At 40.5% G+C, this 25,357-nt stretch overlaps 2 protein-coding genes across 3 annotated transcripts in view; one reads left to right on the top strand and one right to left on the bottom strand.

Annotated features, from left to right (window-relative positions):
* The window catches only part of BTNL2 (butyrophilin like 2), a 62,543-nt gene that overhangs the window by 15,417 nt on the left and 21,769 nt on the right, over window positions 1-25,357 (top strand). Inside the window, exon 1 of one of the 2 annotated variants that reach the window (XR_010112419.1) lies at window positions 5,970-7,580. The exons of the other annotated variant lie outside the window; for it this stretch is intronic. The gene's annotated coding sequence lies outside the window, so the exon portion shown is untranslated. Of the gene's footprint in view, window positions 1-5,969; window positions 7,581-25,357 lie in introns of those variants that run through there. 2 annotated transcript variants of the gene reach the window in all.
* On the bottom strand, window positions 696-5,854 carry LOC100987081 (HLA class II histocompatibility antigen, DR alpha chain). Its single transcript, XM_003829759.5, has 5 exons — window positions 5,697-5,854; window positions 3,046-3,291; window positions 2,273-2,554; window positions 1,818-1,983; window positions 696-1,091 (listed from the first exon to the last, which is right to left on the bottom strand). Exons 1-4 carry the CDS (start codon window positions 5,776-5,778, stop codon window positions 1,829-1,831), a joined length of 765 nt encoding a protein of 254 aa, XP_003829807.4. The 5' UTR covers window positions 5,779-5,854; the 3' UTR covers window positions 696-1,091; window positions 1,818-1,828.

Here is a 25,357-nt window from a genome sequence, read left to right as displayed (position 1 = left end):
TATTTTAGAAATAAATATCAAGTCATAGTTTTATAGACAAATGAGCAACAACAGTTCATTGTGTTTCAAATATTCTTTCCTCTCATCTTAATGTCATATCCTTCTCCCCAACCCCAAATTTCACTCAGCTTTTCCACTCAAAGACACATCTTCAAATATAAGGTGGTTTCAAGAATCAGTCAGACTACTCTCTCAGTAATAAAATAGGCATCTGAGACTATGTCTAACAGAATGGGTAAGGCCAGTTTTCAGTGTCCAATCTCTTTGCTCATTAAATCTGGAATGAACGATGTTGACACGTAAATCCTGCAATGTTTATGGATTCTTCTGTCTTCCTTCTCCCCACTCTAACCCCATCTACTCCCCTCCATCCCATGCATTCTGAGATCCATACCTTGGGGTTTCAGATTCACTCTACTGAAGATATAGTTTTATCATTGCTCAGTAGAGATCTCCCAACAAACCAACCCCACTTTAGGTTTTCCTGATGAGGACTAGACCACAACAAGAGGGTTGCCTGCAGATGCACAAAATGAGACCAAGCCCAAATGAACTGGGATATGTCTGATGAATTCTAGAATTTATAAGATAAATTCAACATTCAGATATTTTACCAGGAAAGGATCACATATATTCCCCAGGACCGACTCCCCACCCTACACCGCCACCCAAAGAACTGGCTTAAACACCAAAAATTCCACCCAAGATCATCAAAATAGTTTATTGTGTTCAGAAAAATCACAGTTTGAGGAAACCTTAAACAATAAGTACACAAGAGATGCCCCCATGGGGCATTCCATAGCAGAGACAGACTCCTGTATGTTTTATTCCAGAGGCGTTGTGTGGTGATAATAAAATGATGGGAAATAGAGGAAAACAGATACAGGAAAAGGCAATAGACAGGGAAGCCAGCTAGATGTTAGAGTACGGAGCAATCGAGGAGGCATAACCACACTTGGGGTGGCTATAGGGCTGGAAAATGCTGAAGATTACTGCTTTCACTGAGGTCAAGGATTGGAATATTGCCAGCTTTGTAAAGCCATTGAAGCAGAAGTTTCTTCAGTGATCTTCTCTCTAAGAAACACCATCACCTACAGCAAGACACACATACTTACTAAGGAATTTAAGATCAGTTTTGAGCCCCTTGCTTCAGATTCCTTCCTCTTTTCTCTTAATCCTTTGACTTTGCAAAATTCAATGTTCATCTAACCTTTCCAACATGAACTAACTGTATACCCTACTCTCCAACTGAACATAATAAGCAACCATGCTTTACCTTTTTTTAGAGTTTCTGATACTACATTTGAAACTAAAGGAGCAGAAGCAGGCATTGGCCTCTAAGAGATTCCCATTTCATGCAATGAATTGACCCTAACCTGAAAGGAGCCAGGATCTGGAAATGCTTCTGGACTGATGACCTGCCCCAGAAAATACAAGCTAGGATGTGCCCAAATCTTGAGGCTTATTTTTCTAGATCCCTAGACTCAGTATTTTCTAGATCCCTAGACTCCATATTCTAATGTATTTTCTAGATCCCTAGACTCAGTATTCTAATGTGAAACAATGGTTTTAGGTACTGGAGATGATTTCTAAGACTGGAGCCATGATCGAGGTGCCCGTCTATGGAAAGGGATGACAGACCCTGAAGCTTTGGGATACCAGATGATACCAATGTCTGATTCGTTCTAGCAAAGAGAAATCAAGAGCCACATCTGTTCCTACCATGTCTCTTAAATGCATTACATTTCCTTTCCCCACCCTGTTTTCCTCCCTCAGATATCTCCATATATGTCTTCCTCTGACCACACCTAACTCACCTCCACGTGCCTTACAGAGGCCCCCTGCGTTCTGCTGCATTGCTTTTGCGCACTCCCTTGATGATGAAGATGGTCCCAATAATGATGCCCACCAGACCCACAGTCAGGCCCAGGGCACACACCACATTCTCTGTAGTCTCTGGGAGAGGGCTTGGAGCATCAAACTCTGGGGGGAAATAAGGCAGAGTACATGGTAATGAGTGTGGGAAGAAGTAACACTCAGAATCAAATGTAGGATTCTTAATAAAGAGAAAAGTTATTCATAGATTAAAGAAGAGGAAGACAGAGTGATGTATTGAGAGAATTACAGATTAAAAAAAGGAGGAAGCTGGATAGTAGGAGAAGACAGTTATATTAATTGTAGCAGATATTATGAAACAGTTAGAACACCGAGTTTCACACAAGCATCATAGGAGGAAACCTTGAAATAAAGGAGATTGAGTGTTGGTCCATACCCCAGTGCTTGAGAAGAGGCTCATCCAAGCCCCAGTGCTCCACCCTGCAGTCGTAAACGTCCTCAGTTGAGGGCAGGAAGGGGAGATAGTGGAACTTGCGGAAAAGATGGTCTTCCCTGGGCAGGAAGACTGTCTCTGACACTCCTGTGGTGACAGGTTTTCCATTTCGAAGCCACGTGACATTGACCACTGGTGGGGTGAACTTGTCTATGAAACAGATGAGGACGTTGGGCTCTCTCAGTTCCACAGGACTGTTAGTGAGCACAGTTACCTCTGGAGGTACTGGGGGACACATGACAGACATGACAGAAATCAGCCATCACTGCTTAGGCTCACCCCTCTCCCTCCCATGCTCAATTGTGGTACAAACGTATCTAAAAACCCTAAAGCTGAAAAAGTAGTTGAAATTGTGCCCTGAGAAATCTATGTCACATCCTCAGATAACAATCTCTGACAGCACCCCCTCCCCAAGAAATTGAGCCAATATTGAGGTATAAGATATCCAAGGACTTCCCTTCTGGCTCCCCCAGCATGAACTTAGGGCAATGACTTCGTAGGAGACCATGGATGACAGAGACAAGACTTGAGCACAACAAGATAGGATCAAACCCATAAAGTTCTCAGACCTCTGGCATGAGAATTTGGGGCTTGTTAATGGCAAGGTTAGGCCCTTGGAGGGAAAATCAGTTACAATAATCTAACACAAAGAGCTGAAGCAACTACTTTCAAACTATGGATTCCCATGTCCAGGAGTGCAGCAGAGAGGGAGGTACCATTGGTGATTGGAGTATAGTTGGAGCGCTTTGTCATGATTTCCAGGTTGGCTTTGTCCACAGCTATGTTGGCCAATGCACCTTGAGCCTCAAAGCTGGCAAATCGTCCAAATTCTTCAAGCCGCCAGACCGTCTCCTTCTTTGCCATATCCACGTGGAAAATCTCATCACCATCAAAGTCAAACATAAACTCGCCTGATTGGTCAGGATTCAGATAGAACTCGGCCTGGATGATCACATGTTCTTCTGAAAGGCAAGAAATGGAGAAAGAGAGTTGGGTGGGGGGAATCAAGAGAGGGAAATGAATAACCTACATACATGTAGGCAGGAAGTGGTGGAGAGAGATTGGGCCAAGAGGAATGAAAGAATGATGGCGAGTAGGGATGAGTGACAAGACAAGGTCTGGGTGAAGGGCATGCTGCTGAACAAAGCTGGGAGGGGAAAAACAAGAAGGACTGGTTATAAAGAGGGTGGATTGAAGGAGATGAGGGCTAAAGAACCCAGAGCCTTGTGAAGCTGTTGTTTGGCTCCATGTTACTAGCTGAGAAATTATTTTCTTTTTAGAAATCCAGCAGCAGCCCCTAAAGAGAAATGTTCTCTCACTTTCTTTACCCGGGCATTAAATACACTTAGGCCAGAATTCCAAAGCATCTCTTTCTCAGAACATTGTACTCTAAGAAGAAAGAAACGCTGTTTGAAAGGTTGGGTTTTAAACTCTGGGATCAAAAACATCTTGAATTCTTATTCAGCAACTTACCTAGTGATCCTGAGCAGATTATTCTACCTATTTATGTATAGTTTTCCTATTATGTAGCCCTGCTGTGGTTTTGATCCTGTCAGGGGTTTGTTTTTAAGAGATAAGGTGAGTAATTTCTTAATATATCAACAAGACTGTAACAAGCACGGTTTACATTTTAGAGTCAGAAGCTTCTTTTTATTTAAGGGCCAAATCTATGGAAAATATACCTGGGGACTGAAGTACTCCAAAAATTAAGACTGAGACCTTGTAGCGTCATAGTCCCCCTGCTTCCCAGCATCCAAACCCACACGGTGGTTACCTCTGTGAGAAGGTTCTCGTCTGGATTGACCTTGGCAATTCCACCTTTTATCTTAATGCTCCTTAAATTGGGACTGTTATTATGGAAGATGTTCTATTATGATTGACATTGAGAATAACCAACACCAAGGGAATAATGAACATGAAAAGAGAAAGCTACACTTGGAGAGTATGCTGCCTCTGTGGAGTGTATCGATGAGTGGGAGATTTTTTTTTTTCCTTAGTCTTCAAAGATAAGGTGAGATATTTTGTTTTGTTTTGTTTTGGTTGTTTGAGACGGAGTCTTGCTCTATCGCCAGGCTGGAGTGCAGTGGCACCATCTCAGCTCACTGCAACCTCCGCCTCCCGGGTTCAAGCAATCCTCCTGCCTCAGCCTCCCGAGTAGCTGGGACTACAGGCGTGTGCCACCATACCCAGCTAATTTTTTGTATTTTTAGTAGAGACGGGGTTTCACCATGTTGCCCAGGACGGTCTCGATCTCTTGACCTCGTGATCCGCCCGCCTCGGCCTCCCAAAGTGCTGGGATTACAGGCGTGAGCCACCGTGCCCAGCCAAGATGAGAGATTTTAATGTTTGACTGTGTATTGATAAACCTAGGAATTTATTTACCGTTTGCATCTATGCAAACACACACAAATATACTAGCTGCCTCTTCACAAACCAAGGGAAGAGCCTCTGTCTTTCTAGGTAAGTGTCCCTATGTATGGCTCTTTTGGGGCAACAGAAATCTACAATTGCCACTATGGGTATGGGAGCTGGGTTATTACTTTGCTTATTTCAAGTCTACCTGACACCTTCTGTGGGAGTCACTCTGGGTGAAGAATACTTTTCTACAGTACATCTGTACAACAGCACCAATGTTGCTCTGGAGATGAGAGAGAATAATATCAGATTCCCCATTTCCTTACTTATTTTTCTACTCTCTTGGAAATATTACTAAGTTAACATGATATAAGATCTGCTGTACCATGGAGATGGGAAGGCAGGGAATGGCTATCACTGTCCCATGAGGCAACTCATATCAGCATGCCTTCCCTCCCCTTTTCCTGGGGTAAATTGTTGCTTTTTGATGACTTTTCCTTCTAGTAATCTTCAACACAATATATGTGCTCAATATATACCGACAGGATTTACACTCCAAAAAATAACTACTGTATCATGTATTCAGATAAGAACAGGGCTAATAACTTTTTTTTCATTTAATTCTAGCAAAACTATGTGTGGTTTTTAGTTTTTAATTTTACTAATTTTCCAGAAAGAATAATTAAAGCCCAGAAGTATAACTTGTTAATGCTTGCCAGAAAATATTCTTCCTCCCCCACCCCCACCCCCACCCCCAGTTTGGCTTGTAGCAGGACCGTGCTATTCATCAATACACAACTCAGTTTTGATCCTCTAAACCAAATTTGACTTACTTCAGTTTGTGGTGAGGGAAGAACTCCACCAAACCACAATTTGTTATACTTTCTGTCTAGACCACATAATACCTGTCACACTATTCTTTCACTCCACACATTATCTTCCAAATGTCCATAGGTCTTTTCTCCAATGCTTCGTAGTCTATCGTCCCAGATTTCATTCCCTCAGCACCTACCTTTGATAGCCCATGATTCCTGAGCGCTCATCAGCACAGCTATGATGAAAAATCCTAGCACAGGGACTCCACTTACGGCCATTTTCTTCTTGGGCGCTCTGTTGGGAGTCAGTAGAGCTCGGGAGTGAGGCAGAACAGACAAGAATAAAAGAAAAGAGAATGTGGGGTGTAATAGAGTCTGACCATTAAAATGCAAATCAATTACTCATTGGCCAATCAGAAAAATATTTTGAGATGACGCATCTGTTGCTAGGGGAAGGGTTCTTGCAAAGGGTCCGGGACACAAGATACTCCGTTCATTGGATAAAGAAGTAAAGTTCTTAATCAAACAAACAGGACAACAACGACAACAAATCAAGTATTTAAGACTGTTAGTCAATCACGGACAGACTCTTTAACCCCAATCTGAGTTCTAGACAGGGATATACCTGAAGCACATTAGTGAGAATAGAATCAATGGAAACAACTAAAGTGAGAGCTAAATACAGATCATATGTCTGTGCCATGACAGCTGGAGAGTTTGCGTAAGGGACAATAAATTACCCAAATAGAAGGTAAATTGTCAGGCCATGGAGATTGTCTGAATTTTGGCAGTACTGAGGACATAGCTTCACTAAAGAAGCTCTTTCATGCTTCTTGGAGTCCTAGACTTCAAGATGATCAACTCAGGCCAAGAGCGCTTGGGATGGCTGGCATTGTATCTCATTTAGAGAAAATGAGAGGAGAAACTCTGAGGTTCAACACTCTCAACACTGGAGAAGGATGGAAGGCTGTATCTTGAAACACAGGTAGTAGTTAGTGGAAATAGTGGGCTGTAAAGGAGCTATCTTCTTCTCATCTCTACCATCTTACATATGACAAGAGATTGGAGTTGACTAATGGACACACCTCATTTGAGGATTCAGGTCAATGAATATGAGAGAGTATAGTAGGCAAAGCCTATTCTTTTTTTTTTTTTTTTTTTTTAGACAGAGTCTTGCTCTGTCGCCCAAGCTGGAGTTGGTGGCGTGATCTCAGCTCATTGTAATCTCCGCCTCCCGGGTTCAAGCGATTCTCCTGCCTCAGCCTCCTGAGTAGCTGGGATTACAGGCACCCACCACCATGCCCGGCTAATTTTTGTATTTTTAGTAGAGACGGGGTTTCACCATGTTGGTCAGGCTGGTCTCAGACTCCTGACCTCGTGATTTGCCCGCCTTGGCCTCGCAAAGTGCTGGGATTACAGGCATGAGCCACCGCACCCAGCTGGCAAAGCCTATTCTATTGGGAACGTTAGAGATAATAACCCACAGAACGGCTTTAATATTCCTTCCCTCATGTCATAAGATTATGAAAGTTTTTCTCTTGTCATATGATTATTAAAGATCTGCTCTAAAGAATATATTTTGATGTTCAACATAGACAGTCCTGAAAATTAGGAGACTTCGACTCTCTTGTTTCTGAAGATACAGTGTTATGAAAAGGAGAATGTTAAGTTCTTTCCACAGAAAGGACTGGAATACAAATACTTCCATGAAGAGTGACCTGGCAGTGAGGGAGCCCATCGGATGGTGAATCCATTGTTTTTGTTGTTGTTGTTTTGTTTTCGAGACGGAAGTCTTGCTCTGTCGCCCAGGCTGGAGTGCAGTGGCACGATCTCGGCTCACTGAAAGCTCTGCCTCCTGGGTTCAAGCCATTCTCCTGCCTCAGCCTCCCGAGTAGCTAGGACTACAGGCGCCCGCCACCATGCCCGGCCAATTTTTTTTTTTTTTTTTTTTTTTGTATTTTCAGTAGAGACGGGGTTGCACCATGTTAACCAGGATGGTTTTGATCTCCTGACCTCGTGATCTGCCTGCTTCTGCCTCCCAAAGTGCCGGGATTACAGGCATGAGCCACCGTGCCTGGCTGGTGAGTCCATTGTTCAACATCAGTCATGACATGTCTGCTTAGGGTGGATTTTCCATACTGTTGTGCTGGGGTCTTGTCCTGCCATGCAGCCGTTCTCACAAGTTATGAACACAAATATTCCATACATTACTGATTATCTGATCACATCAAAGGGCTTTGAACACACTGTGGCATTAACTCCTAGATCGCTAGAAAGAGACCTACAGCATGGTCTCTCCTGCAATTTTTCAGGAATACCTTTCCTGAAAGGTAAAGAGTCAGGAGAATGGGCCAGATGAGAGCCTATGGTATCAGTCTGTGCTAAGAGTCTGATCCTATGATTTAAGCTTGTCATCTCCTCTTTTAGAGGCAAAACCATGTATAATTTTCTATGTCTGCCCTTTGCTGGCTGCCATAATGCCTTGTTCTTAAATGGTGCTTGAGAAAAACATGGTAAATTCAAAGACATTTCATATATTATAATAGCATCTTCAATCCAAGTTGTTGCTCAGCAACTTATGACACTGTTTAGTCCTAGAACACTGATTGGTTCTTCTTGTGAGATTACTAAATTTGGGAGACTTGAGAAATGACTTTCAGTTCCCTTTCTCTGTGATAGGAGAGAAGTTCCTATTTGGACAGTGCTCATGGTTCTCCGTTTTCTTTCAAACTCTAATTTCCTGTGTGTTTGAGGGAATTTCCAAAGGCACCTGAATGAGGACTTCTTGGTGATGTCAAATGGTGACGAGCCACTATAGCCATGAGAATTCAGTCAAGAAATAGGAATCCCTGTAATCAGTCTAAGCAGAACTGAATATATTACAGGGAATTAGCCCTTAAAACTGTTAGGGGGTCTGGAGGAGCACAAGTCACTGCAGACCCCTAATTTTAAAAGATCAGGAACCCACAGGAAGCCTCTGCTGATGTTGCAGATCCTGTAGAGCCCCTAGGAGTAAATGTCTTTAGAACACAAGGCTGCTGCCAAAACTCATGTCTGTGAAACCTGTCCCTGAGATGGCTGTGGCCTAACTTCCACCTCCCAAATCTCATAATACTGAGTTTCACTGGAGAAATGTATTCCACGTTCAGAAACCTGGGGCAGAGCAAGCCTGAGAGATGTAATATTCTTACATCTATTCCCAAAGATACAGACAGGATCAGAGAAGCAAATGGAAATTTTACAAAAATTACTAAATGCAAATATGTGTGTCTATGTTTGTGTGTATATCCACCACAGATCACTCTGGTTCTCCCCACAGTGCCAAGTCTAAAACCAGAGGACATATTCTTCTGGAGAAATAAGTTAGGGCTTTCACACTGCGCCCAGATCAAGTCTGGGACCTCAATACTTCATTTGTTTGTGTGGTCTGAATTCTGAGAACCTCCAGCCCCTTCTTTTAGCTTCCCTTCCACCACCCCCTACCCCCTTTTCCTTCTGCACTAAGGGTCTTCATGGTGTTTTTCTCCTACTAAGGACTTCCTACCAGAGGTGCTGAGGGAATATTGATCTAGGTATTTCCTTCTCAATTCACTACATAAGAAGCTTTTCTTGTGTTACTTTTTCGCATCCTGAGAGGTCACAGAAGCTGGTCTGCTGGAATAGATCCCTATCAGAATAAAAACTGTGAACAGTTGATATCAACAAATGCACTAGGATGTTAACAAATGTGCTAGGGCAGTGGGTTAATGGGCCTTCCTAGCATGTCCTGTGTTAATAGAGGGCTCCACGATGACTGGACTCATCTTTAACCTGGGAGGATGGCAGTTTGACTTTGATTCATTCTCTCTTCACCTCTACCTGAAACCTGATGCTTTAAAGACCAGAGTTATCTTTATACAGACCTCCTGGGGTGTGAAATTACCCCTCTTTACCTGAGTAGTCTTTGTAAATTAGAAAACGCATGCAGGTAGGGGTGTGTGTGTGTGTGTACGTGTGCACACTTAGAAACTTTGAATCCACATCTCAGAATATTTTCCTGCCGGCCAACTACAAGTTTCATTGCTATAACTTGAGAACCTGTAGTCAGATTGTTCTATAATTCTCTGTGTTCTTGTCTGTTCTAAATGGCACAAGCTAAGTCTTATAATTGAGAGACTCTGAAGGAAAAGATTAGCTTGACCAATCACCAAAGAAGTCTAAGGGTAGTTGTCTCTAATAGCTGCCCCCATACAGCCAGTCCATGGCTTGGTTCACTCACTCAACATCTCCTGTTCCTTAGAAATTCTGGCAATTTGTTTTCAGAGTTCCTTCCATCTCTATCATATTGGCCACTCCGAAGTCAGCACAAAGAATTAGGATACAGGACATTCTGTTGCTCTCATCTTCTCATCTTTGTTCTCATCTTCTGAAAAAACGCATGTCCTCACCTGTGAATCCTTTCTTAGCTATTCTTCCAGGAATAGGGAATGATTTTACTCAATCATCCATGTAAAACAGAGACCAGAAACTTCATTTAGACATTATGTTCTGTTGCATGAGTAAACTATGGAATCTCATCAAGGTCAGAATGATTTTATAGAATTCAGATGTGTTTGTATGCATACGTGTGTGTGTGTGTGTGTGTGTGTGTGTGTGTTGAAGGAGGAGAATTAGGAAAGTATCAATTTCAATCAATCTAATTCATATAATTTTTTAATTTACTCAATTGTTTAAATACTATTTGATCCTATTCTTTATTTAAGGTACTTTCTTTTGTTTATTTTTTTAAAACATCTGAAGCATACAAATGTAATTGCTAGGTTGGATAAGCACTAAATGGAATCTTTAATCAAACAAAAACTCATTGTGCCTGCTATTGCCTCTTTAGAGAATTTCATTAGAGATGCTATTCCCCTGCGCTTGGGTAGGAATTATAGCATACTTCATGAATTATTTTCTTGATTCTAATTAATATGCTATTCTACAATTCCCTTAAATTGCACAAGTATATCTTAGTTCAGCAATTAGATTGTTTGGTACTATATAATAATTGAAAGTCCCAACTTGATTTAATATAAATCTTTTTCTATCCCTGTGTAAATTGTTGAAGGCAGGAATGAGTGTGGTTCTCCTTCCTTCTTACGTTCTACTGGCACTTTGAGGCCATAGCTCATCTAGGGTAGGTTCAGGGAAGGGGAGGAAGAGAAAAAGACCAGAAACGTCTTACTGGAAATGAAATATTTGTGTTCTCTGAGCCTGGATGATGTTCCAAGTAAAGCTTTTCTCTTGTGCAAGGTTTGGTAGGCTCTTCAGATTCCCTCATAGCCCGTGTCTGGTGTGTAGGGAACACTAAAACATTCTTTGTGTCCACAAACTCTGGGAGTGTGACCATTCCCAATGCATCACAGTTTCCAAGATCCAATACCAACTAGTCCATATACCCTGCCCTTTAGGATTCTGATGGAAGCAGAAGCCAATCCTATCATCTTCAACCACCCAACTTCATATCAAGTAGAGGAAACTCTTGGTCCCCCTAGAAAACAATTTCACTAAATTCCAGGCAAGTAAGTTGGCCCCTTTCCCACATACGCTGGGAGTAGATGATAGAATTCATAGTAAAGAGCAGATCTATTCAAGGATATCACAAATCTGCTTCATCCTATACTCTCTGACCACCCTTTGGTCAGTAGAGAGACAATAACAGAAACTTGTTTGTCCCATCATTCCTTATTTACTTATTTATTTTATTCTACTTTAAGCTCTGGGATACATGTGCAGAACATGCAGGTTTGTTACATAGGTATACATGTGCCATGTTGGTTTTCTGCTCCCATCAACCCGTCATTTGGTTTTAAGCTCCTCAAGCACTAGGTATTTGTCCTAATGCTCTCCTCCCCTTGCCCCCCACCCCCCCAACAGGCCCCTGTGTCCATGTGTTCTCATTGTTCAACTCCCACTTATGAGTGAGAAAATTCAGTGTTTGGTTTTCTGTTCCTGTGTTATTTTGCTGAGAATGATGGTTTCCAGCTTCATCCATGTCCCTGCAAAGGACATGAACTCATTCTTTTTCATGGCTACATAGTATTCCATGGTGTATATGTGGCACGTTTGCTTTATTCACTCTATCTTTGATGTGTTTTCCCCATCATTTCTTTATGAATTCTGCAAAAGAGGTGAACAACAGTCTCGCATGTCCATAAATAGATATCTGTGTTAATGGCCTCTTAGCTGATACTGAGGAAAGACCACAAACATTGAAAACAAAACAACAAACATATGAAAAAGTATAAATCATGGTCATTGTCTGTTACTGGTCACATAGACATAATTATAACACGGTTTAGGAAATGGAGGCAGAACTGGCCATTTAAGCTGTGTTTCCTAGTCCAGTTTTCTTACAAGGTAATGGAGAAGAGTATGCATATAACATGTTTTTTGTTAGATTAAGCATCACTCTGTTAAGGAATAAATTTGAGTTACTTTCAACCACTTTTAAGGGTCCTGCTCTTTTTCCCAAAGTAAAATTGATATTTGAGGCCTCAGTAAGTTCCATGTTATGTCCAATTATTTAGCATTACAGTGTCTGTCTGCTTCCAAGTGACTAAAGACTTTTACTCTTGGCCATGTGCCACATAACTGAAGATTATTCTTTCAGGTGAAAGTGGCAGGATTTCTATACGACCCTTAAGAGGCTTTTCCTTTAGTTAGAAGGGAATTTAGGGACTGGAGTTCTGAGAACTGGCCATGTCCAGACAATAGTGCCCCCAGATGACAGTCATTTCTGCCAACTTTTCTCTGGACATATGCAGCATTATTTGGAAATCTTTTTTCATTAAGCATGATCTGTGCTCATTTCTGAAGATCGTAAGAATGTCTGTGTAGCAGTCTTTTTCTATTCTTAATTCTTTTCTAAAAGGTATAATTGAGAGTAAGAAACAAAAAACTAGAAGACGGTTTATTTAAGGTACATGGTTAGCAATCATAGTAAAGGAGCTGGGTTCTAAACATGTAAAACACTTACTGTAGTGAAGTTAGGAAGACAAGGAGTGTGAAGATGAGAAGTTAGAAATGTGGAGAAGGAATCACTAGAGCCTCCTGGTAAGAAAGATGGTAGAAAATGATTTTTTAAAGTACTTAAGTAGGTAAGATTTCAAATCCAAATGTCGTGAATGAGTGAAGAAAATTTTCACAAAAAAATAGAAGTCATGAGAAGAAGGTGGCTCTTGTTCACACTAAGTATAGCATGGGTCAAGCACAGAATGTAAGAGGGGAATTAGTTCTCACAATAAAATAGAAGAGAATATAAGTGGCTAAATGGCATCTAAAAAATAAACCATTCCAAGACTTAAGCTAATACAGATGGTCTCTGACTTATAATTTGGCTTATGATTGTTCAACTTTATGATGGGTTTATTGGTGTATTAAATGCATTTTCAGCTTAAGATATTTTCAAGTTATAATGGGTTTATTGGGACATAACCCTATTGTTAAGTTGGAGAGCATCTGTACACGAGCAGTGGTCCATGCTGCAAAATGTTTTTTAAAAACCAATAGTGAGGATAGAGAATAAACTATTTTAGGTTTCTGAGATTACTTAGGAACTTTGAACCTTTAAGGTAGAAAGAAAGGTGAGAAATATGCCAGAAGACTGTTACTGCTTTCACTGAAATTCTTTTTTGGGGTCCAGTTTCTTTTTACCAATTGAAAATACTACTGCTATGACTATGACACTAAAGCTTACTTATATTTATTAGATAATAGTTGTATTTCCATTTTACCTGAGAAAACTGGGTTTAAAGAAATCTAGTCTTTTGGTCAAGGGCTTACTTAGAAAGTGGCAACTGTGATTTTCTAAATCAAGTCTCTATCTCTGTAGCCAATAATATGTGGAGTCCAAGAACCAGTCCACTCAAAACACTAAAACCACTCATACCACAAACATATCCTTGGGTAGGGATGACGGTTGGTTTTTTCTTGTATACTATGTTTATATGTGACTATTTCGAAAGTTCTCAGGACACATCTTTTTCCCTTGATTTTCTAATGTGTAGTATAACCGGGACTAGGTTTCCCTCTTGTGGTCAACAGTGTTTAATTCTTCATAAGTGTTTTTGACATTGAGTATTCAGACACCTTATGAAAGATCAAGGATTTCTTAAGTCAGGATGCTTCAACTAATTTTTTTCTTATGTGCGTACTCAAAGTGTGTTTGATTTAATTAGGTCGCTTAAATGGTTTGTAATTTTATTTATAAAATTACTTATAAAATATTTAAAACTTATAAAAATATTTAGTCTTTTTGTAAGTATTACCATGCCTTTTTTGAATAAGCACGCAAAATATAGGATGTACTTCTTTTAAATAATTTGAAGGTTGAAATAATCTCTTAAAATGGACAAAATTAACTGTATTTCATTTTGAATCTTGTGGATAAATGCTTTATAACACCCTTTCTACTTCTCCATGATGTATTTAATCTTAGGCTAATTTTCTAGCTGTTTTCTGGAAACCTGATGGAGGAAGAATGTCAGCTGGATTTTTAGACAACATTGCTTATGGCACAAATGGCTTCTGGTTGGCATTTTGTATCTTTACTGGGAAGAATATTTCATGAACCGTAACAAATGATGGGGACCCATAGTTTGGGTATTTCCAAATGCAGTGACCCTTGTAACTGAGCATGCCCTTTACAGGGACTCTGGAAGCTGTGCCCATGGGTTTGTTATAAGAGGTACTAGCTCGTAGATGACATGAGGATTCTAAGCTAGGGTGGACACAACTTCCACAGGTGTAAATTCAGCTCCTTGTACCTGAGTTGTCACTTGGGGGATGGGGGCAGAGGATGAAACTAGCACCTGGAATAAATTATGGACTGTTTCAAGAACTTCTCCCACTGAAGAAAATGACCTGATTCAGCACTTTGGCGTACTTTGACTCCTGTCTAATATCCTTCTAAGTGAATCTGAGAGCCAGGTGTGGCCTATGGTAAAAACTTTAATATGAGTATTTAGTTAAACCTGAGAATACTCCCTGTCCCCGGGTATTGATATATCGGCAATTTTCATTTTATGTCTTTTTTTATGTGTATATGTCACATGGTATATGTGTATACATAGGAGATACACACACACACACACGCACACTTCCCATATTTTAGGAAAAAATTTGCATATTTTTTATGGCTTTAACATAATTAATAGTTTTAGTCTTGTTTTATTTTTGTTACCAAATTAACTTAACTCTAAGGATAGATGATATGTTTATTTAAGGATCTAAGGATAGATGTATAATATTTTAATATATGCCAAAAACATATTTTAAAAAATATGGTGAGAGATTTCTGGTTCTAAGACAAGATGGAGTAGGTACAATTCTTCCTATTCCTCCTGCTAAGTACAGCTACAGACAGACATAAAAAGCCCTTGAATGACGAAGAGGAGAAGCAGGTTGGCCTCAGACCATGGGATTGGGGAATGACAGAGTGGTGAGTTTCATGGGTCTTCTTTCTGCCTAATATATCCAGGAATGAGTGCTGGAGAAACTAGAAAACAGGAAACATCAGTAGTCACAGACAAAAATATCCTAAGGAAAGCATGTTTCTCTATCCAAGGGAACAAGAAAGAGCAGCCTACCAGGCAGATAACTGACAGTAACCGCACTACTCCAGTCAAATACAGAAAAATCAGGGGCTTCCATCCCGCCTCAGTCAGCAAACACTGAGTGAGGAGCTTTGTCTTATCCCATTGCCTGGCAATAATGAGACACTGCCTAGACCCATCGGGCTTATGTCAGAGGAAGCCAAATGGGGACCTAGGACTTTCACCCCGCCTATCAGTAATCAGCCACCTCCACACTGTGGTGTTAGTGAAGCCCGTGTGAAGAGCCTGGACTTCCACCTGCCCTGTTGCAAGGAAGCACTCCTCACCCACTTTGCCAAGGTGTTGTCAGAGGAGGCCAAGTAAAGCTGGGACTTTCACCACTGTCCAGGTGTAAGGAGGCACTCCTCCCTTCCTGGTGTCAGTAGAGGCCATGTGGGAGCATTGATGAGACCCTCTCCCTCCCAGTCAGGATTCTGTAAGTGGAGGCCTACTGGGGAGCCTGAGTTTCTATACCCAGCCTGCAGCCACAAGGCACCCCTGCCAGAGAGCCTTCAGTTCAAAGTTCACCAGGAATTGAACCTGTCAGCACCTTGATCTTGGACTTCCCAGCCTCCAGGACTGTGAGAAACACAGAGGGTCCTCCTATAGCGTTGTTTTATTCAACGTTTTGTTACAATGTTGGTGAGAAAATAAATAGGTTCCTGGCCAGGGCCACCGTCCATGAGGAGTTTGTGTGTTCTCCCCACGTCCGCATGGGTTTTCTTTGTGTACTTGAGTTTTATCCCACATCCCAAAGACATGCGTTAGGTTAATTGGTGAGTCTAAATTGTCCCAGCAGAGTGACTCTGTGTGTGTGTGTGTGTGTCTGCATCCCACAATGGATGGGATGGCATCCTATACAAGATTGGTTCCTGTCTTGTCCTTGAGCTTCCGGGATAGGCTCCAGTCACCCACGACCTTGAACTGGAATAAGCAGGTTGGAAAATGAATAAGCGAATGAATAGAAGTGTTTCTAAAATAAAAATTTGTAAAGTACATGATATTCATACAACTACACAATAGTAAACAATGGGGTACAAAAGTACTCAGTGAGTTCAACGTATTTGTTCTTCTTTGCGTTTGAGCTGTGTGGTGGCAGGAGGTGCTCCTTACCATTTTCATTTTACAGACATTTGTTCCTTAATGTAACCCACCACCACTGTGACCGCCATCACTCACTAATTCACCAAAAACTGGGTAATTAATTATCTTACTTGTTATTATAAACCTACCTTAAATGTATATATAGTTCCCATTTATTTTAATGTTTAATATTAGAAGTGTTCTGAGTCTTTATTTAGGAGTTTGGTGATGTGTTTGTGACCAGAAATAAGCCATAGGAACTTAAATCTTGTTTGCATCAATTAGCCCAGGGGTTCCCAACCCCTGGGCCACAGACCACTAATGGCCTGCTGTCAGATCAGCAGAGGCATTGGATTCTCACAGGAGTGCAAACCTTTGTGAACTGCATTGTGGACTGCGCATGCGAGGGATCGAGGTTGTGCCATCCCACTCCCTGCCACCGCTAGTCCCCAACCCCCATCCATGGAAAAATTTTCTTCCACAAAACCAGTCCCTGGTGCCAAAAATGTTGGGGATCGCTGAATTAGCCTATGGTCAAATTAGTTTTATTATATGTCATTTTGCTTAAAGTCACAGCTAAGAACCTATTGATGATGTTAAGTGAGGACTTTGTCTGTTGTTTAATCTACTCCATCTGAGTGTCAATGGAGCCAAGTAGAGGACATGGAATTTCACATCATCTGGCAGTTTTGGGGTGAGAGTTACATATTTAAGTCAGTAGATTTTAAGTAAAGTACATTGCCCTCCGTAACTGGGTTCCCCTCATTTAATCAGTTGAGTGCCTGACTAGCATAAGAGGGAACTCTCCAACAGATTGCCTCAGACTCCATCTGCAATCCTGGCTCTTCCTGGTTCCACAGCAGACTACCTATGGGCTCAAACTGCAACTCTGTCCCAGTCTCCTCCACTGCTGGCCTCTTCCATCAGAATTTGGACTCAGTAAGCTTCCACAATCATGTGAGCAAATTCTTTAAAAGAAATATCTTTCTATATATACATATCCTATTAGTACAACTGCTCTGGAGCACCTAATACAGATCCCAAGGGCATTATTCTGAGTACAGAATGCCAGTCTCGGAAGGTCACGTATAGTATAATTCCATTTATATAACATTTTCTAAATGATAAAATTATACAGATGAAAATCAAATTAGTGGTTGGCACAGTGTAGGGACGGTGGGGGGTGGGGGAATTGTGTGACTCTTGAGGGCGAGTGGCATGAGGAAGATCTTTGTGGTGATGGAGTACAGTTCTGTATTTGGATCATGGTGGTTACATGAATCTACACGTGATAAAGTAGAAAACTGCAAACACATTGTATCAGTGTCGATTTCCTGGTTTCAATATTATGCTACAGTTATGTATGATGTAACCATTGGGGGAAACTGGGTGAAGGGTACAAGGGACCTCTCTGTACTATTTGCATCATCTCCTGTGAATGTATAATTATTTTGAAATTAACATTTAAAAATCATAAAGCATATTATCTAATTTTTTCTCTCAAACTTTAAACAAATCAATGTTTACCTTGTAAATCTTCTCTGCACTCCCAACAACATTGGATATTCTTTATTTGTAATTCTTTTTTAAACTACAGACACACCTGACTTAAGATGGTTTGACTTAGGATTTTTTGACTTTTCAATGGTGTAAAAGCAATATCCATTCTGTATAAACCATACTTTAAATTTTGATCTTATTCCAGACCAGCGATCCTCAGTAAGATACTCTTTCACAATGCCAGGCAGCCTCAGCCACATAATCATGAAGGTGAACAACTTATACTCTACACTTTCAACTCGCAGTATTTTCAATTTACAATGGATTTATTGGGAGTTAACCCCATCATAAGTTGAACAGCATCTGTATTACATTTAAAAACCCAGGTTATTTTAAAATAGTTGCTTATGTTTACATACTTACAAGATTATTCAGTCTAGCCCAGATTTACAAGGGGGAAAAAACACACTCAAGGTATTTTAAGCCCAGAGAGATGTAATACAGTGAAGTGCATTGCAAAAGTTTTGTAAGGACAGAAAAAGCAAAATTGTGCTTCCAAAGGTCAGGAACTGCAGGAAGCTACTATTGGCCCTGCAGCACTAAACAAACCCACACTCCTGGCAGCTGCTGCTACTTGCTGTCAGAAGCAGAATGACAGCACTTTTCCACTGCCTTCCAATCGCAAGTGAGTGCCTTCGTAAGAAAGGGACTCTGGAAGAAGTGGTGTCCAGGCTTCAACCCCAAGTGATACGGAAAAAAGCACAAAATAGGGGAAAATTGATTTAGTACCAACAGACAATATCTCCAACTTAAAATATCTTGAATATTTATTCCTGGATATATTACCCCTTTCTAATATCTCTCTGCATTTTCCTTATTTGCACTTACATATATATTTGATGAATTTTTAGCATTTTTAGTAATTTACTAAATCTATATTCAATAGAAATATTAAACCTAATATAATGTATAGCATTATCCGATATAGAAGATCTTAAATGGCATTAATTAAATGTTAGCTTCTTGGGTTTTAATTTATATAAAGCTTAATAATGTGAAAATACATGAAGATCAACCAAATGAAAAGAGCAAAGATTATTCACAAATTGCTATGACAAAGGAGTCAGCCACCATCATTTGCATTTTGGCAGAGACTCAAAGGCAGGCAGAGAAGTAGGAAACTTTATAGTGGTTAAAAGGGACCTGATTGGAGGCTGTTGGCATGGGGAATGCTTACGGGGTAACTAGAAGTGGAGTACCCTATGTAATTGGTTAGGATGCATATTTAGCTTTCCCTGGTTGGTCCTAAGTTGGAAGCAGGCACAAATATTGGGGGAACTGTCAGTTATTAATCAAGTCCTGGCCATTTTAGAACAATTGTTATAAAAGTTATTATTTAGCTTCCTGGATTGTCACTAGAGACAGCAATCTGACTTCCTGCAAGTCGGACTTAGAGCAGACTACCTTGCTGGATTGTTCATTGTAGATAAGGGAATTGGTTCCCCAGGCAGGTTGCTGTAGGCTGTGGGTCAAAGGTCTATTTTTTTTTTTTTAGACGGAGTCTTGCTCTGTTGCCAGGCTGGAGTGCAGTGGCGCGATCTCGGCTCACTGCAACCTCCACCTCCTGGGCTCAAGTGATTTTCCTGCCTCAGCCTCCCGAGTAGCGGGGACTACGGCTGTGCTCCACCATGCCCAGCTAAATTTGTATTTTTAGTAGAGACAAGGGTTTCACCATGTTGGCCAGGATGGTCTCGATCTCTTGACCTCATGATCCATCTGCCTTGGCCTCCCAAAGTGCTGGGATTACAGGTGTGAGCCACCCTGCCCAGCCAGGCCTATTTTTATATATGGTCTGGCCATTGTCTGTTTCAATATCCAGTTTTTCAGTAAGCACAATTTAAAATCTTATTCTTTTTTCCACCACAGTATAAGATGCATTAGGGTCACAGTAGGACAAATTGTCCCACTGGCAACAACTACCAAAATAGGATAAAATTTTAAAGGTATATTTTAAAAAAGCATTGTTTAGCTAAGAAAGTAAATAGGACTAGATGAACAAAAATTCCAAAGAAGAACCATGCAAATGTAAGCTGATGTTTGGACATCACTGTTTCTCTTGGTAGCATTTGCTGTTTGCAAGTGTGCGCTGCGTTTTAGTGCCATTTTTCTGCTACCATTTTCTGCTGTAGGAAAGTTTTCTGCTACAATTTTCCTACAGTTTTCTGCTGTAAGAAAGAAATCAGCAGCAATTATGGGGCCAGTGTGATGTAACTAGAAAACTGGGGCATCTCAAACACACTGGTTTCTTCAAAACACGTTGGTTAACTTCTGATGGTACGGTAGAAGGTAAAACAAAAAACTAGAGTGTCAACTTCTGAAAGGCAGTTCAAAATCTTTCGCTGTCCATTGGTGTTGAGGAAACAAAGACCTACCATTGATAAGGGGCCTAAAACAAAACAGACATAAGTTTCAGAAGAACTGGTGAATTGATGCCAAGTAGCAACAACCACTTATCACCTGAGGACACTTACTGATCTGAGTGCTTGTTTGGAGCTAATAATCCAGGTTTGGCCCCTGACAATGGGCTCCTCCAATGGACTAAGAAAATAGCAAGTGTTTTGTCATTTGATGTGGTGCTGAAATGACAAGATTTGAGAGTTGATGGCTTCAAGCACTTTGTAGGTGTCCTTTTCAAAACACTTGTTAAATGTTGAAGATGTATGGAGTAGAAGACTAATGAGCTAAGCTGAAAATTTCTTTAAGTTCAGCCTAAATCTCCTTCAGCCCTTCAGGATTGAGAAGATGAAAACTATTGGGTTTTTCATTGAAAGTCATGGAGGACCATGCTCTACAAATGGGGCAAAACTTAAGTCATGCATCACTTAGCTAAAGGGACAGGCTCTGAGAAATGTGTCATTAGGTGATTTCATCTTTGTGTGAACATCACAGAGTGTCCTTATGCAAACTAGATGTTATAGCCTACTGCACATTTAGGCTATATGATACAGCCTATTACCCCTAGGCGACAAACCTGTACAGCATGTGACTGTATTGAATACTATTGGTAATTGTAACACAATGCTAACTGTTTATGTATCTAAACATAGAAAAGGTGTAATGAAAATACCATATGAAAGATTTTTAAATGGTAGATCTTTCTAGGACATTTACCATGAATGGAGCTTGCAGGACTGGAAGTTGCCCTGGTGAGTCAGTGAGTGAGTGGTGAGTGAATTTGAGGGCCTAGGGCATTACTATACACTACTGTAGACTTTATAAATATTGTAACTAAGACAACACTAAATTTATGAAAAATGTTTTTTCTACAATAATGAATTAACCTTAGCTTACTGTAACTTTTTAAACTTTATAAGCTTAATTTTTAACTTTTTGACTGTTTTGTAATAGCACAGCTTAAAACACAAACACACTATACAAAAATATTTTCTTTATATCCTTATACTATGAGCTTTTTTCTATTTAATTTTTTTTTTTTTTTTTTACTTTTTAAACTTAAAAAAAAAATCTAAGAAACACACACATTAGCCTAGGCCTACTCAGGGTCAGGGTCATCAATATCACTGTTTCCCATTTCCACATCTTGTCCTACCAAAATATCTTCAGGGGCCATAGCACACATGGAGAGGCCATCTCCTATGATAACTACACTTTCTTCTGGAATTCCTCCTGAAGGACCTGCTTGAGGCTCTTCCTGAGGAGGTGTCACTCTTCAGAAACAGATCTGTGGTGGTTTGCTTGGTTTCCTTTTTTCATCATAGTTTGCTTATAAGCAGATGATTCACCATGAACATTCCTCTTTATTAATGAAAACCGTGCTGTGCTGGGGTTCATGTTTTCAAACTTTTTAAAGAGCTTGTTGAGGTCTGCAAAAGCTCCTGCTAAACCCTGCACAGGGAATTTTATTTGGGGTTCTTCTTCTTCTTCTTCAGTTTCCTTTTTTTCTGACCACTACTTCAACTATGCATTCCTGTCTCAGTTCCAACAACTCCTGATTAGTCAATTCCAAGGAACTACCTCTAGGAGCTCCTAATGCCATCCTCATCCACACTCAGTTTAAAGTTGTTTGCCATCTCAACAAAAGCCTTGTAGATTTTTGCAATCTCCTCATCCTTGGCAAACCCTTTGAACTCACAGACAAACCTCCTGAGTGTCTTCTTCCAGATGCCATTCACACAGTCTTTGGTGACATCATCCCCATCCCAAGCAAGGTTCTTGATGTAGCCATAGCTGTTGTTATCCTTCCAGAATTGCATCAGTGTCCTCTCAATGTCTTCCTGAGTTACCGTAATAACCGGGGCAAAGGCCCTCTTCAGATAGTAAACCTTAAAAGCTGCTATAATTCCTTGATCCATTGGTTGGATTAAAGAGGGAGAAGCACCACTTCGATATTGGGATAAAGATCATTAATAACAGGAGGATGTGCAGGAGAACAAATAACCTTAAACAAAATCTTGAAAGTTATGGTATTCTTCAAACAATGCCTCTCTATTTCTCTGGCATAGCAATTTAGGATGTAATCATGGAAGAGGAGATGGGTCATCCATGATGTTTTATTACACCTGTAGTCTACTGGCAGGGTATGCTTTTTATATTCTTTTTTTTTTTTTTTTTTTTTTTTTTTTTGACGGAGTCTCGCTCTGTCTTCCAGGCTGGAATGCAGTGGCGCGATCTCGGCTCACTGCAAGCTCCACCTCCCAGGTTCATGCCATTCTCCTGCCTCAGCCTCCTGAGTAGCTGGGACTACAGGTGCCCACCACCACGCCCAGCTAACTTTTTGTATTTTTAGTAGAGACAGGGTTTCACTGTGTTAGCCAGGATGGTCTTGATCTCCTGACCTCGTGATCCACCCACCTTGGCCTCCCAAAGTGCTGGGATTACAGGCGTGAGCCACCGTATCTGGCCTCTTTTTATATTCTTAAAGGAAGGTCCTGGGGTTTTCACCTTGCTGGATCACAAAGGGCTTTAATTTGTAGCCTGCAACATTGCCTCAAGTAAGACCGTTATCTGTACTTAAAAGCCTTGAAAGCTAGCATTGACTTGGCCTCCTTATGGGTTAAATTCCTTTCAGGCAATGAGAACAAAGACACAACATACCAGAATTTCTGGGACACATTTAAAGCAGTGTGTAGAGGGAAATTTATAGCACTAAATGCCCACAAGAGAAAGCGGGAAAGATCTAAAATCAACACCCTAACATCACAATTAAAAGAACTAGAGAAGGGCAAACAAATTCAAAAGCTAGCAGAAGGCAAGAAATAACTAAGATCAGAGCATAACTGAAGGAGATAGAGACATGAAAAACCCTTCAAAAAATCAATGAATCCAGGAGCTGGTTTTTTTTTTTTTTTTGTAAAAAAAGATCAATAGATAGACCACTAACCAGACTAATAAAGAAGAAATGAGAGAAGAATCAAATAGATGCAATAAAAATGATAAAGGGGATATCACCGCTGATCCCACAGAAATACAAACTACCATCAGAGAATACTATAAACACCTCTGATAGAACAGACTTTAAACCAGCAAAAATCAAAAGAGACAAAGGAGGGCATTACACAATGGTAAAGGGATTAATTCAACAAAAAGAGCTAACTATCCTAAATATATATGCACCCAATACAGGAGCACCCAGATTCATAAAGCAAGTTCTTAGAGATCTACAAAGAGACTTAGATTCCCACATAATAATAGTGGGAGACTTCAACACTCCACTGTCAATATTAGACAGATCAACAAGACAGAAAATTAATGAAGATATTCAGGACTTGAACTTAGCTCTGGACCAAGCAGACCTAATAGACATCTACAGAACTCTCCACCCCAAATCAACAGAATATACATTCTTCTCAGCACCACATCGCACTTGTTCTAAAATTGACCACATAATTGGAAGTAAAACACTCCTCAGCAAATGCAAAAGAATGGAAATCATAACAAATAGTTTCTCAGACCACAGTGCAATCAAATTAGAACTCAGGATTATGAAACTCACTCAAAACCACACAACTATATGCAAACTGAACAACCTGCTCCTGAATGACTGGGTAAATTACAAAACGAAGACAGGAATAAAGACATTCTTTAAATTTCCACTCTTAGCCTCACTTTTTGTGTGTCTGCATCCTTGATCTCCATGGTCACGAGACAACAAACCTCAGGTCACCCCAGACAAACGAGGCTGCTTCAATCCCACTTATATGAGGTGTCTAGGTAGCCAATCTCATAGAAACAGAGAATAGGTTGGTGGTTGCCAGAGACTGGGGGCAAGGTAAATGGGGGAGTTACTGTTCAACAAATATAACATTTTAGTTATGCAAGATGAATAAGTTCTAGAGATCTACTATACAACATTGTGCCTATAGTTAACAATACTGTGTTATAGTTAAAAACTTCTTAAGAGGGTATATTTCATGTAAGGTGTTCTTATCACAACACAATGAAATAAATTGGAAAATGAAGGTGGTCCAGAATTTATCATTGTTACCAGCAAGAGGGTTATTTCAATACAAACTACTCCGTCAGTATCAGAGGCCATGACTCTCCTTCCAGAGCTTTTAATTAAGACCCAGGTAGGTCTCTGTTCCTACAAATGTCAGTGAGAGATTCAGCCCTGAACTTCAGTACTTGCTGGCCAAGCTCCCTGGCCTCCTTCTCAGGTGGCTTCAGGAGCAGGCACATGTGAAAATGGGGAGACCCACCTTGTGCCCAGCAGACCCAGGCTGAAGGCAGTTCTCTGTGTCCTGAACACAAGCAACATGGAGGAGGCCTCATTCTGCCTTTGGGGTTTGGGGCCTGGCTCATAGCTCATTGCTACACCACAGCTCAAGAAATATCTTGTGGGGAAATCTGGCCGTGAACTTGAGAATTTGAGAACCTCAAATATCTAATTTCGTTATTCAGTCCCTGTGTCCCTTGCTTGGTTTCCCTTTCTCCAGCGGATTCCCTCCTGAGCCCATGACACCTCTTCTGTATGAACAATGAATTGGCAAATGCCCCATGGGTGGCAGGGGAAGAGCTGTGATTGTCAGCTCACCTCAAAAGGGTCACCTATTCTCTGCAATTGTATTTCATCTAGTGCATGTTGCTTCCACAGCTCTCCTTTTCCTTTAAAGTACGAATTTTGTGTTTTAAATCTTGAACTTTTCTAGCTGTTGTACTGGGAGTGTTGAGTTAATCTAGCAGTATCCCACAGAGAAGTCAAAGTCCTATATTTATTTTCTGTTATGTTTTTCCTGGATTTTATTATTTTTTGTTTTCTTATTGATTTTTTAATTGAGGCCATGCAGAAGAAAAATATGAGTGATAATTTGAGGCTCCAGGAAATATTATATTTCTCTAGAGGTTATTTAGTTTTGCTTGTGTCAGGCAATGAGGCTAAGGGCATTAATATCTCAAATCACCCAAATCTAGTCTAGGATTGGTTAGTTAGAACTCAGGATTCAGTTCCTATGAAGGATGATCTGTTTCTATTTCACCTTATCCCACATATTAGACTTCCAAGGTTTCTATGGAAAGTGTATTTTTATCTTATGGAGTCCTTCCTTTATTTGTGAGGCATGAAATCCAAATTTGTCCCCCTGGCCCTTTGAACATTTTGTGAGGTTTTTGTGCTTAATGGAAGTTGAGCCAAATGAAAA

This window comes from Pan paniscus, chromosome 5 (genome assembly GCF_029289425.2).
Source record: "Pan paniscus chromosome 5, NHGRI_mPanPan1-v2.0_pri, whole genome shotgun sequence".
NCBI lineage: Eukaryota > Metazoa > Chordata > Mammalia > Primates > Hominidae > Pan > Pan paniscus.
This window is presented reverse-complemented; position numbering and strand designations above follow the sequence as displayed.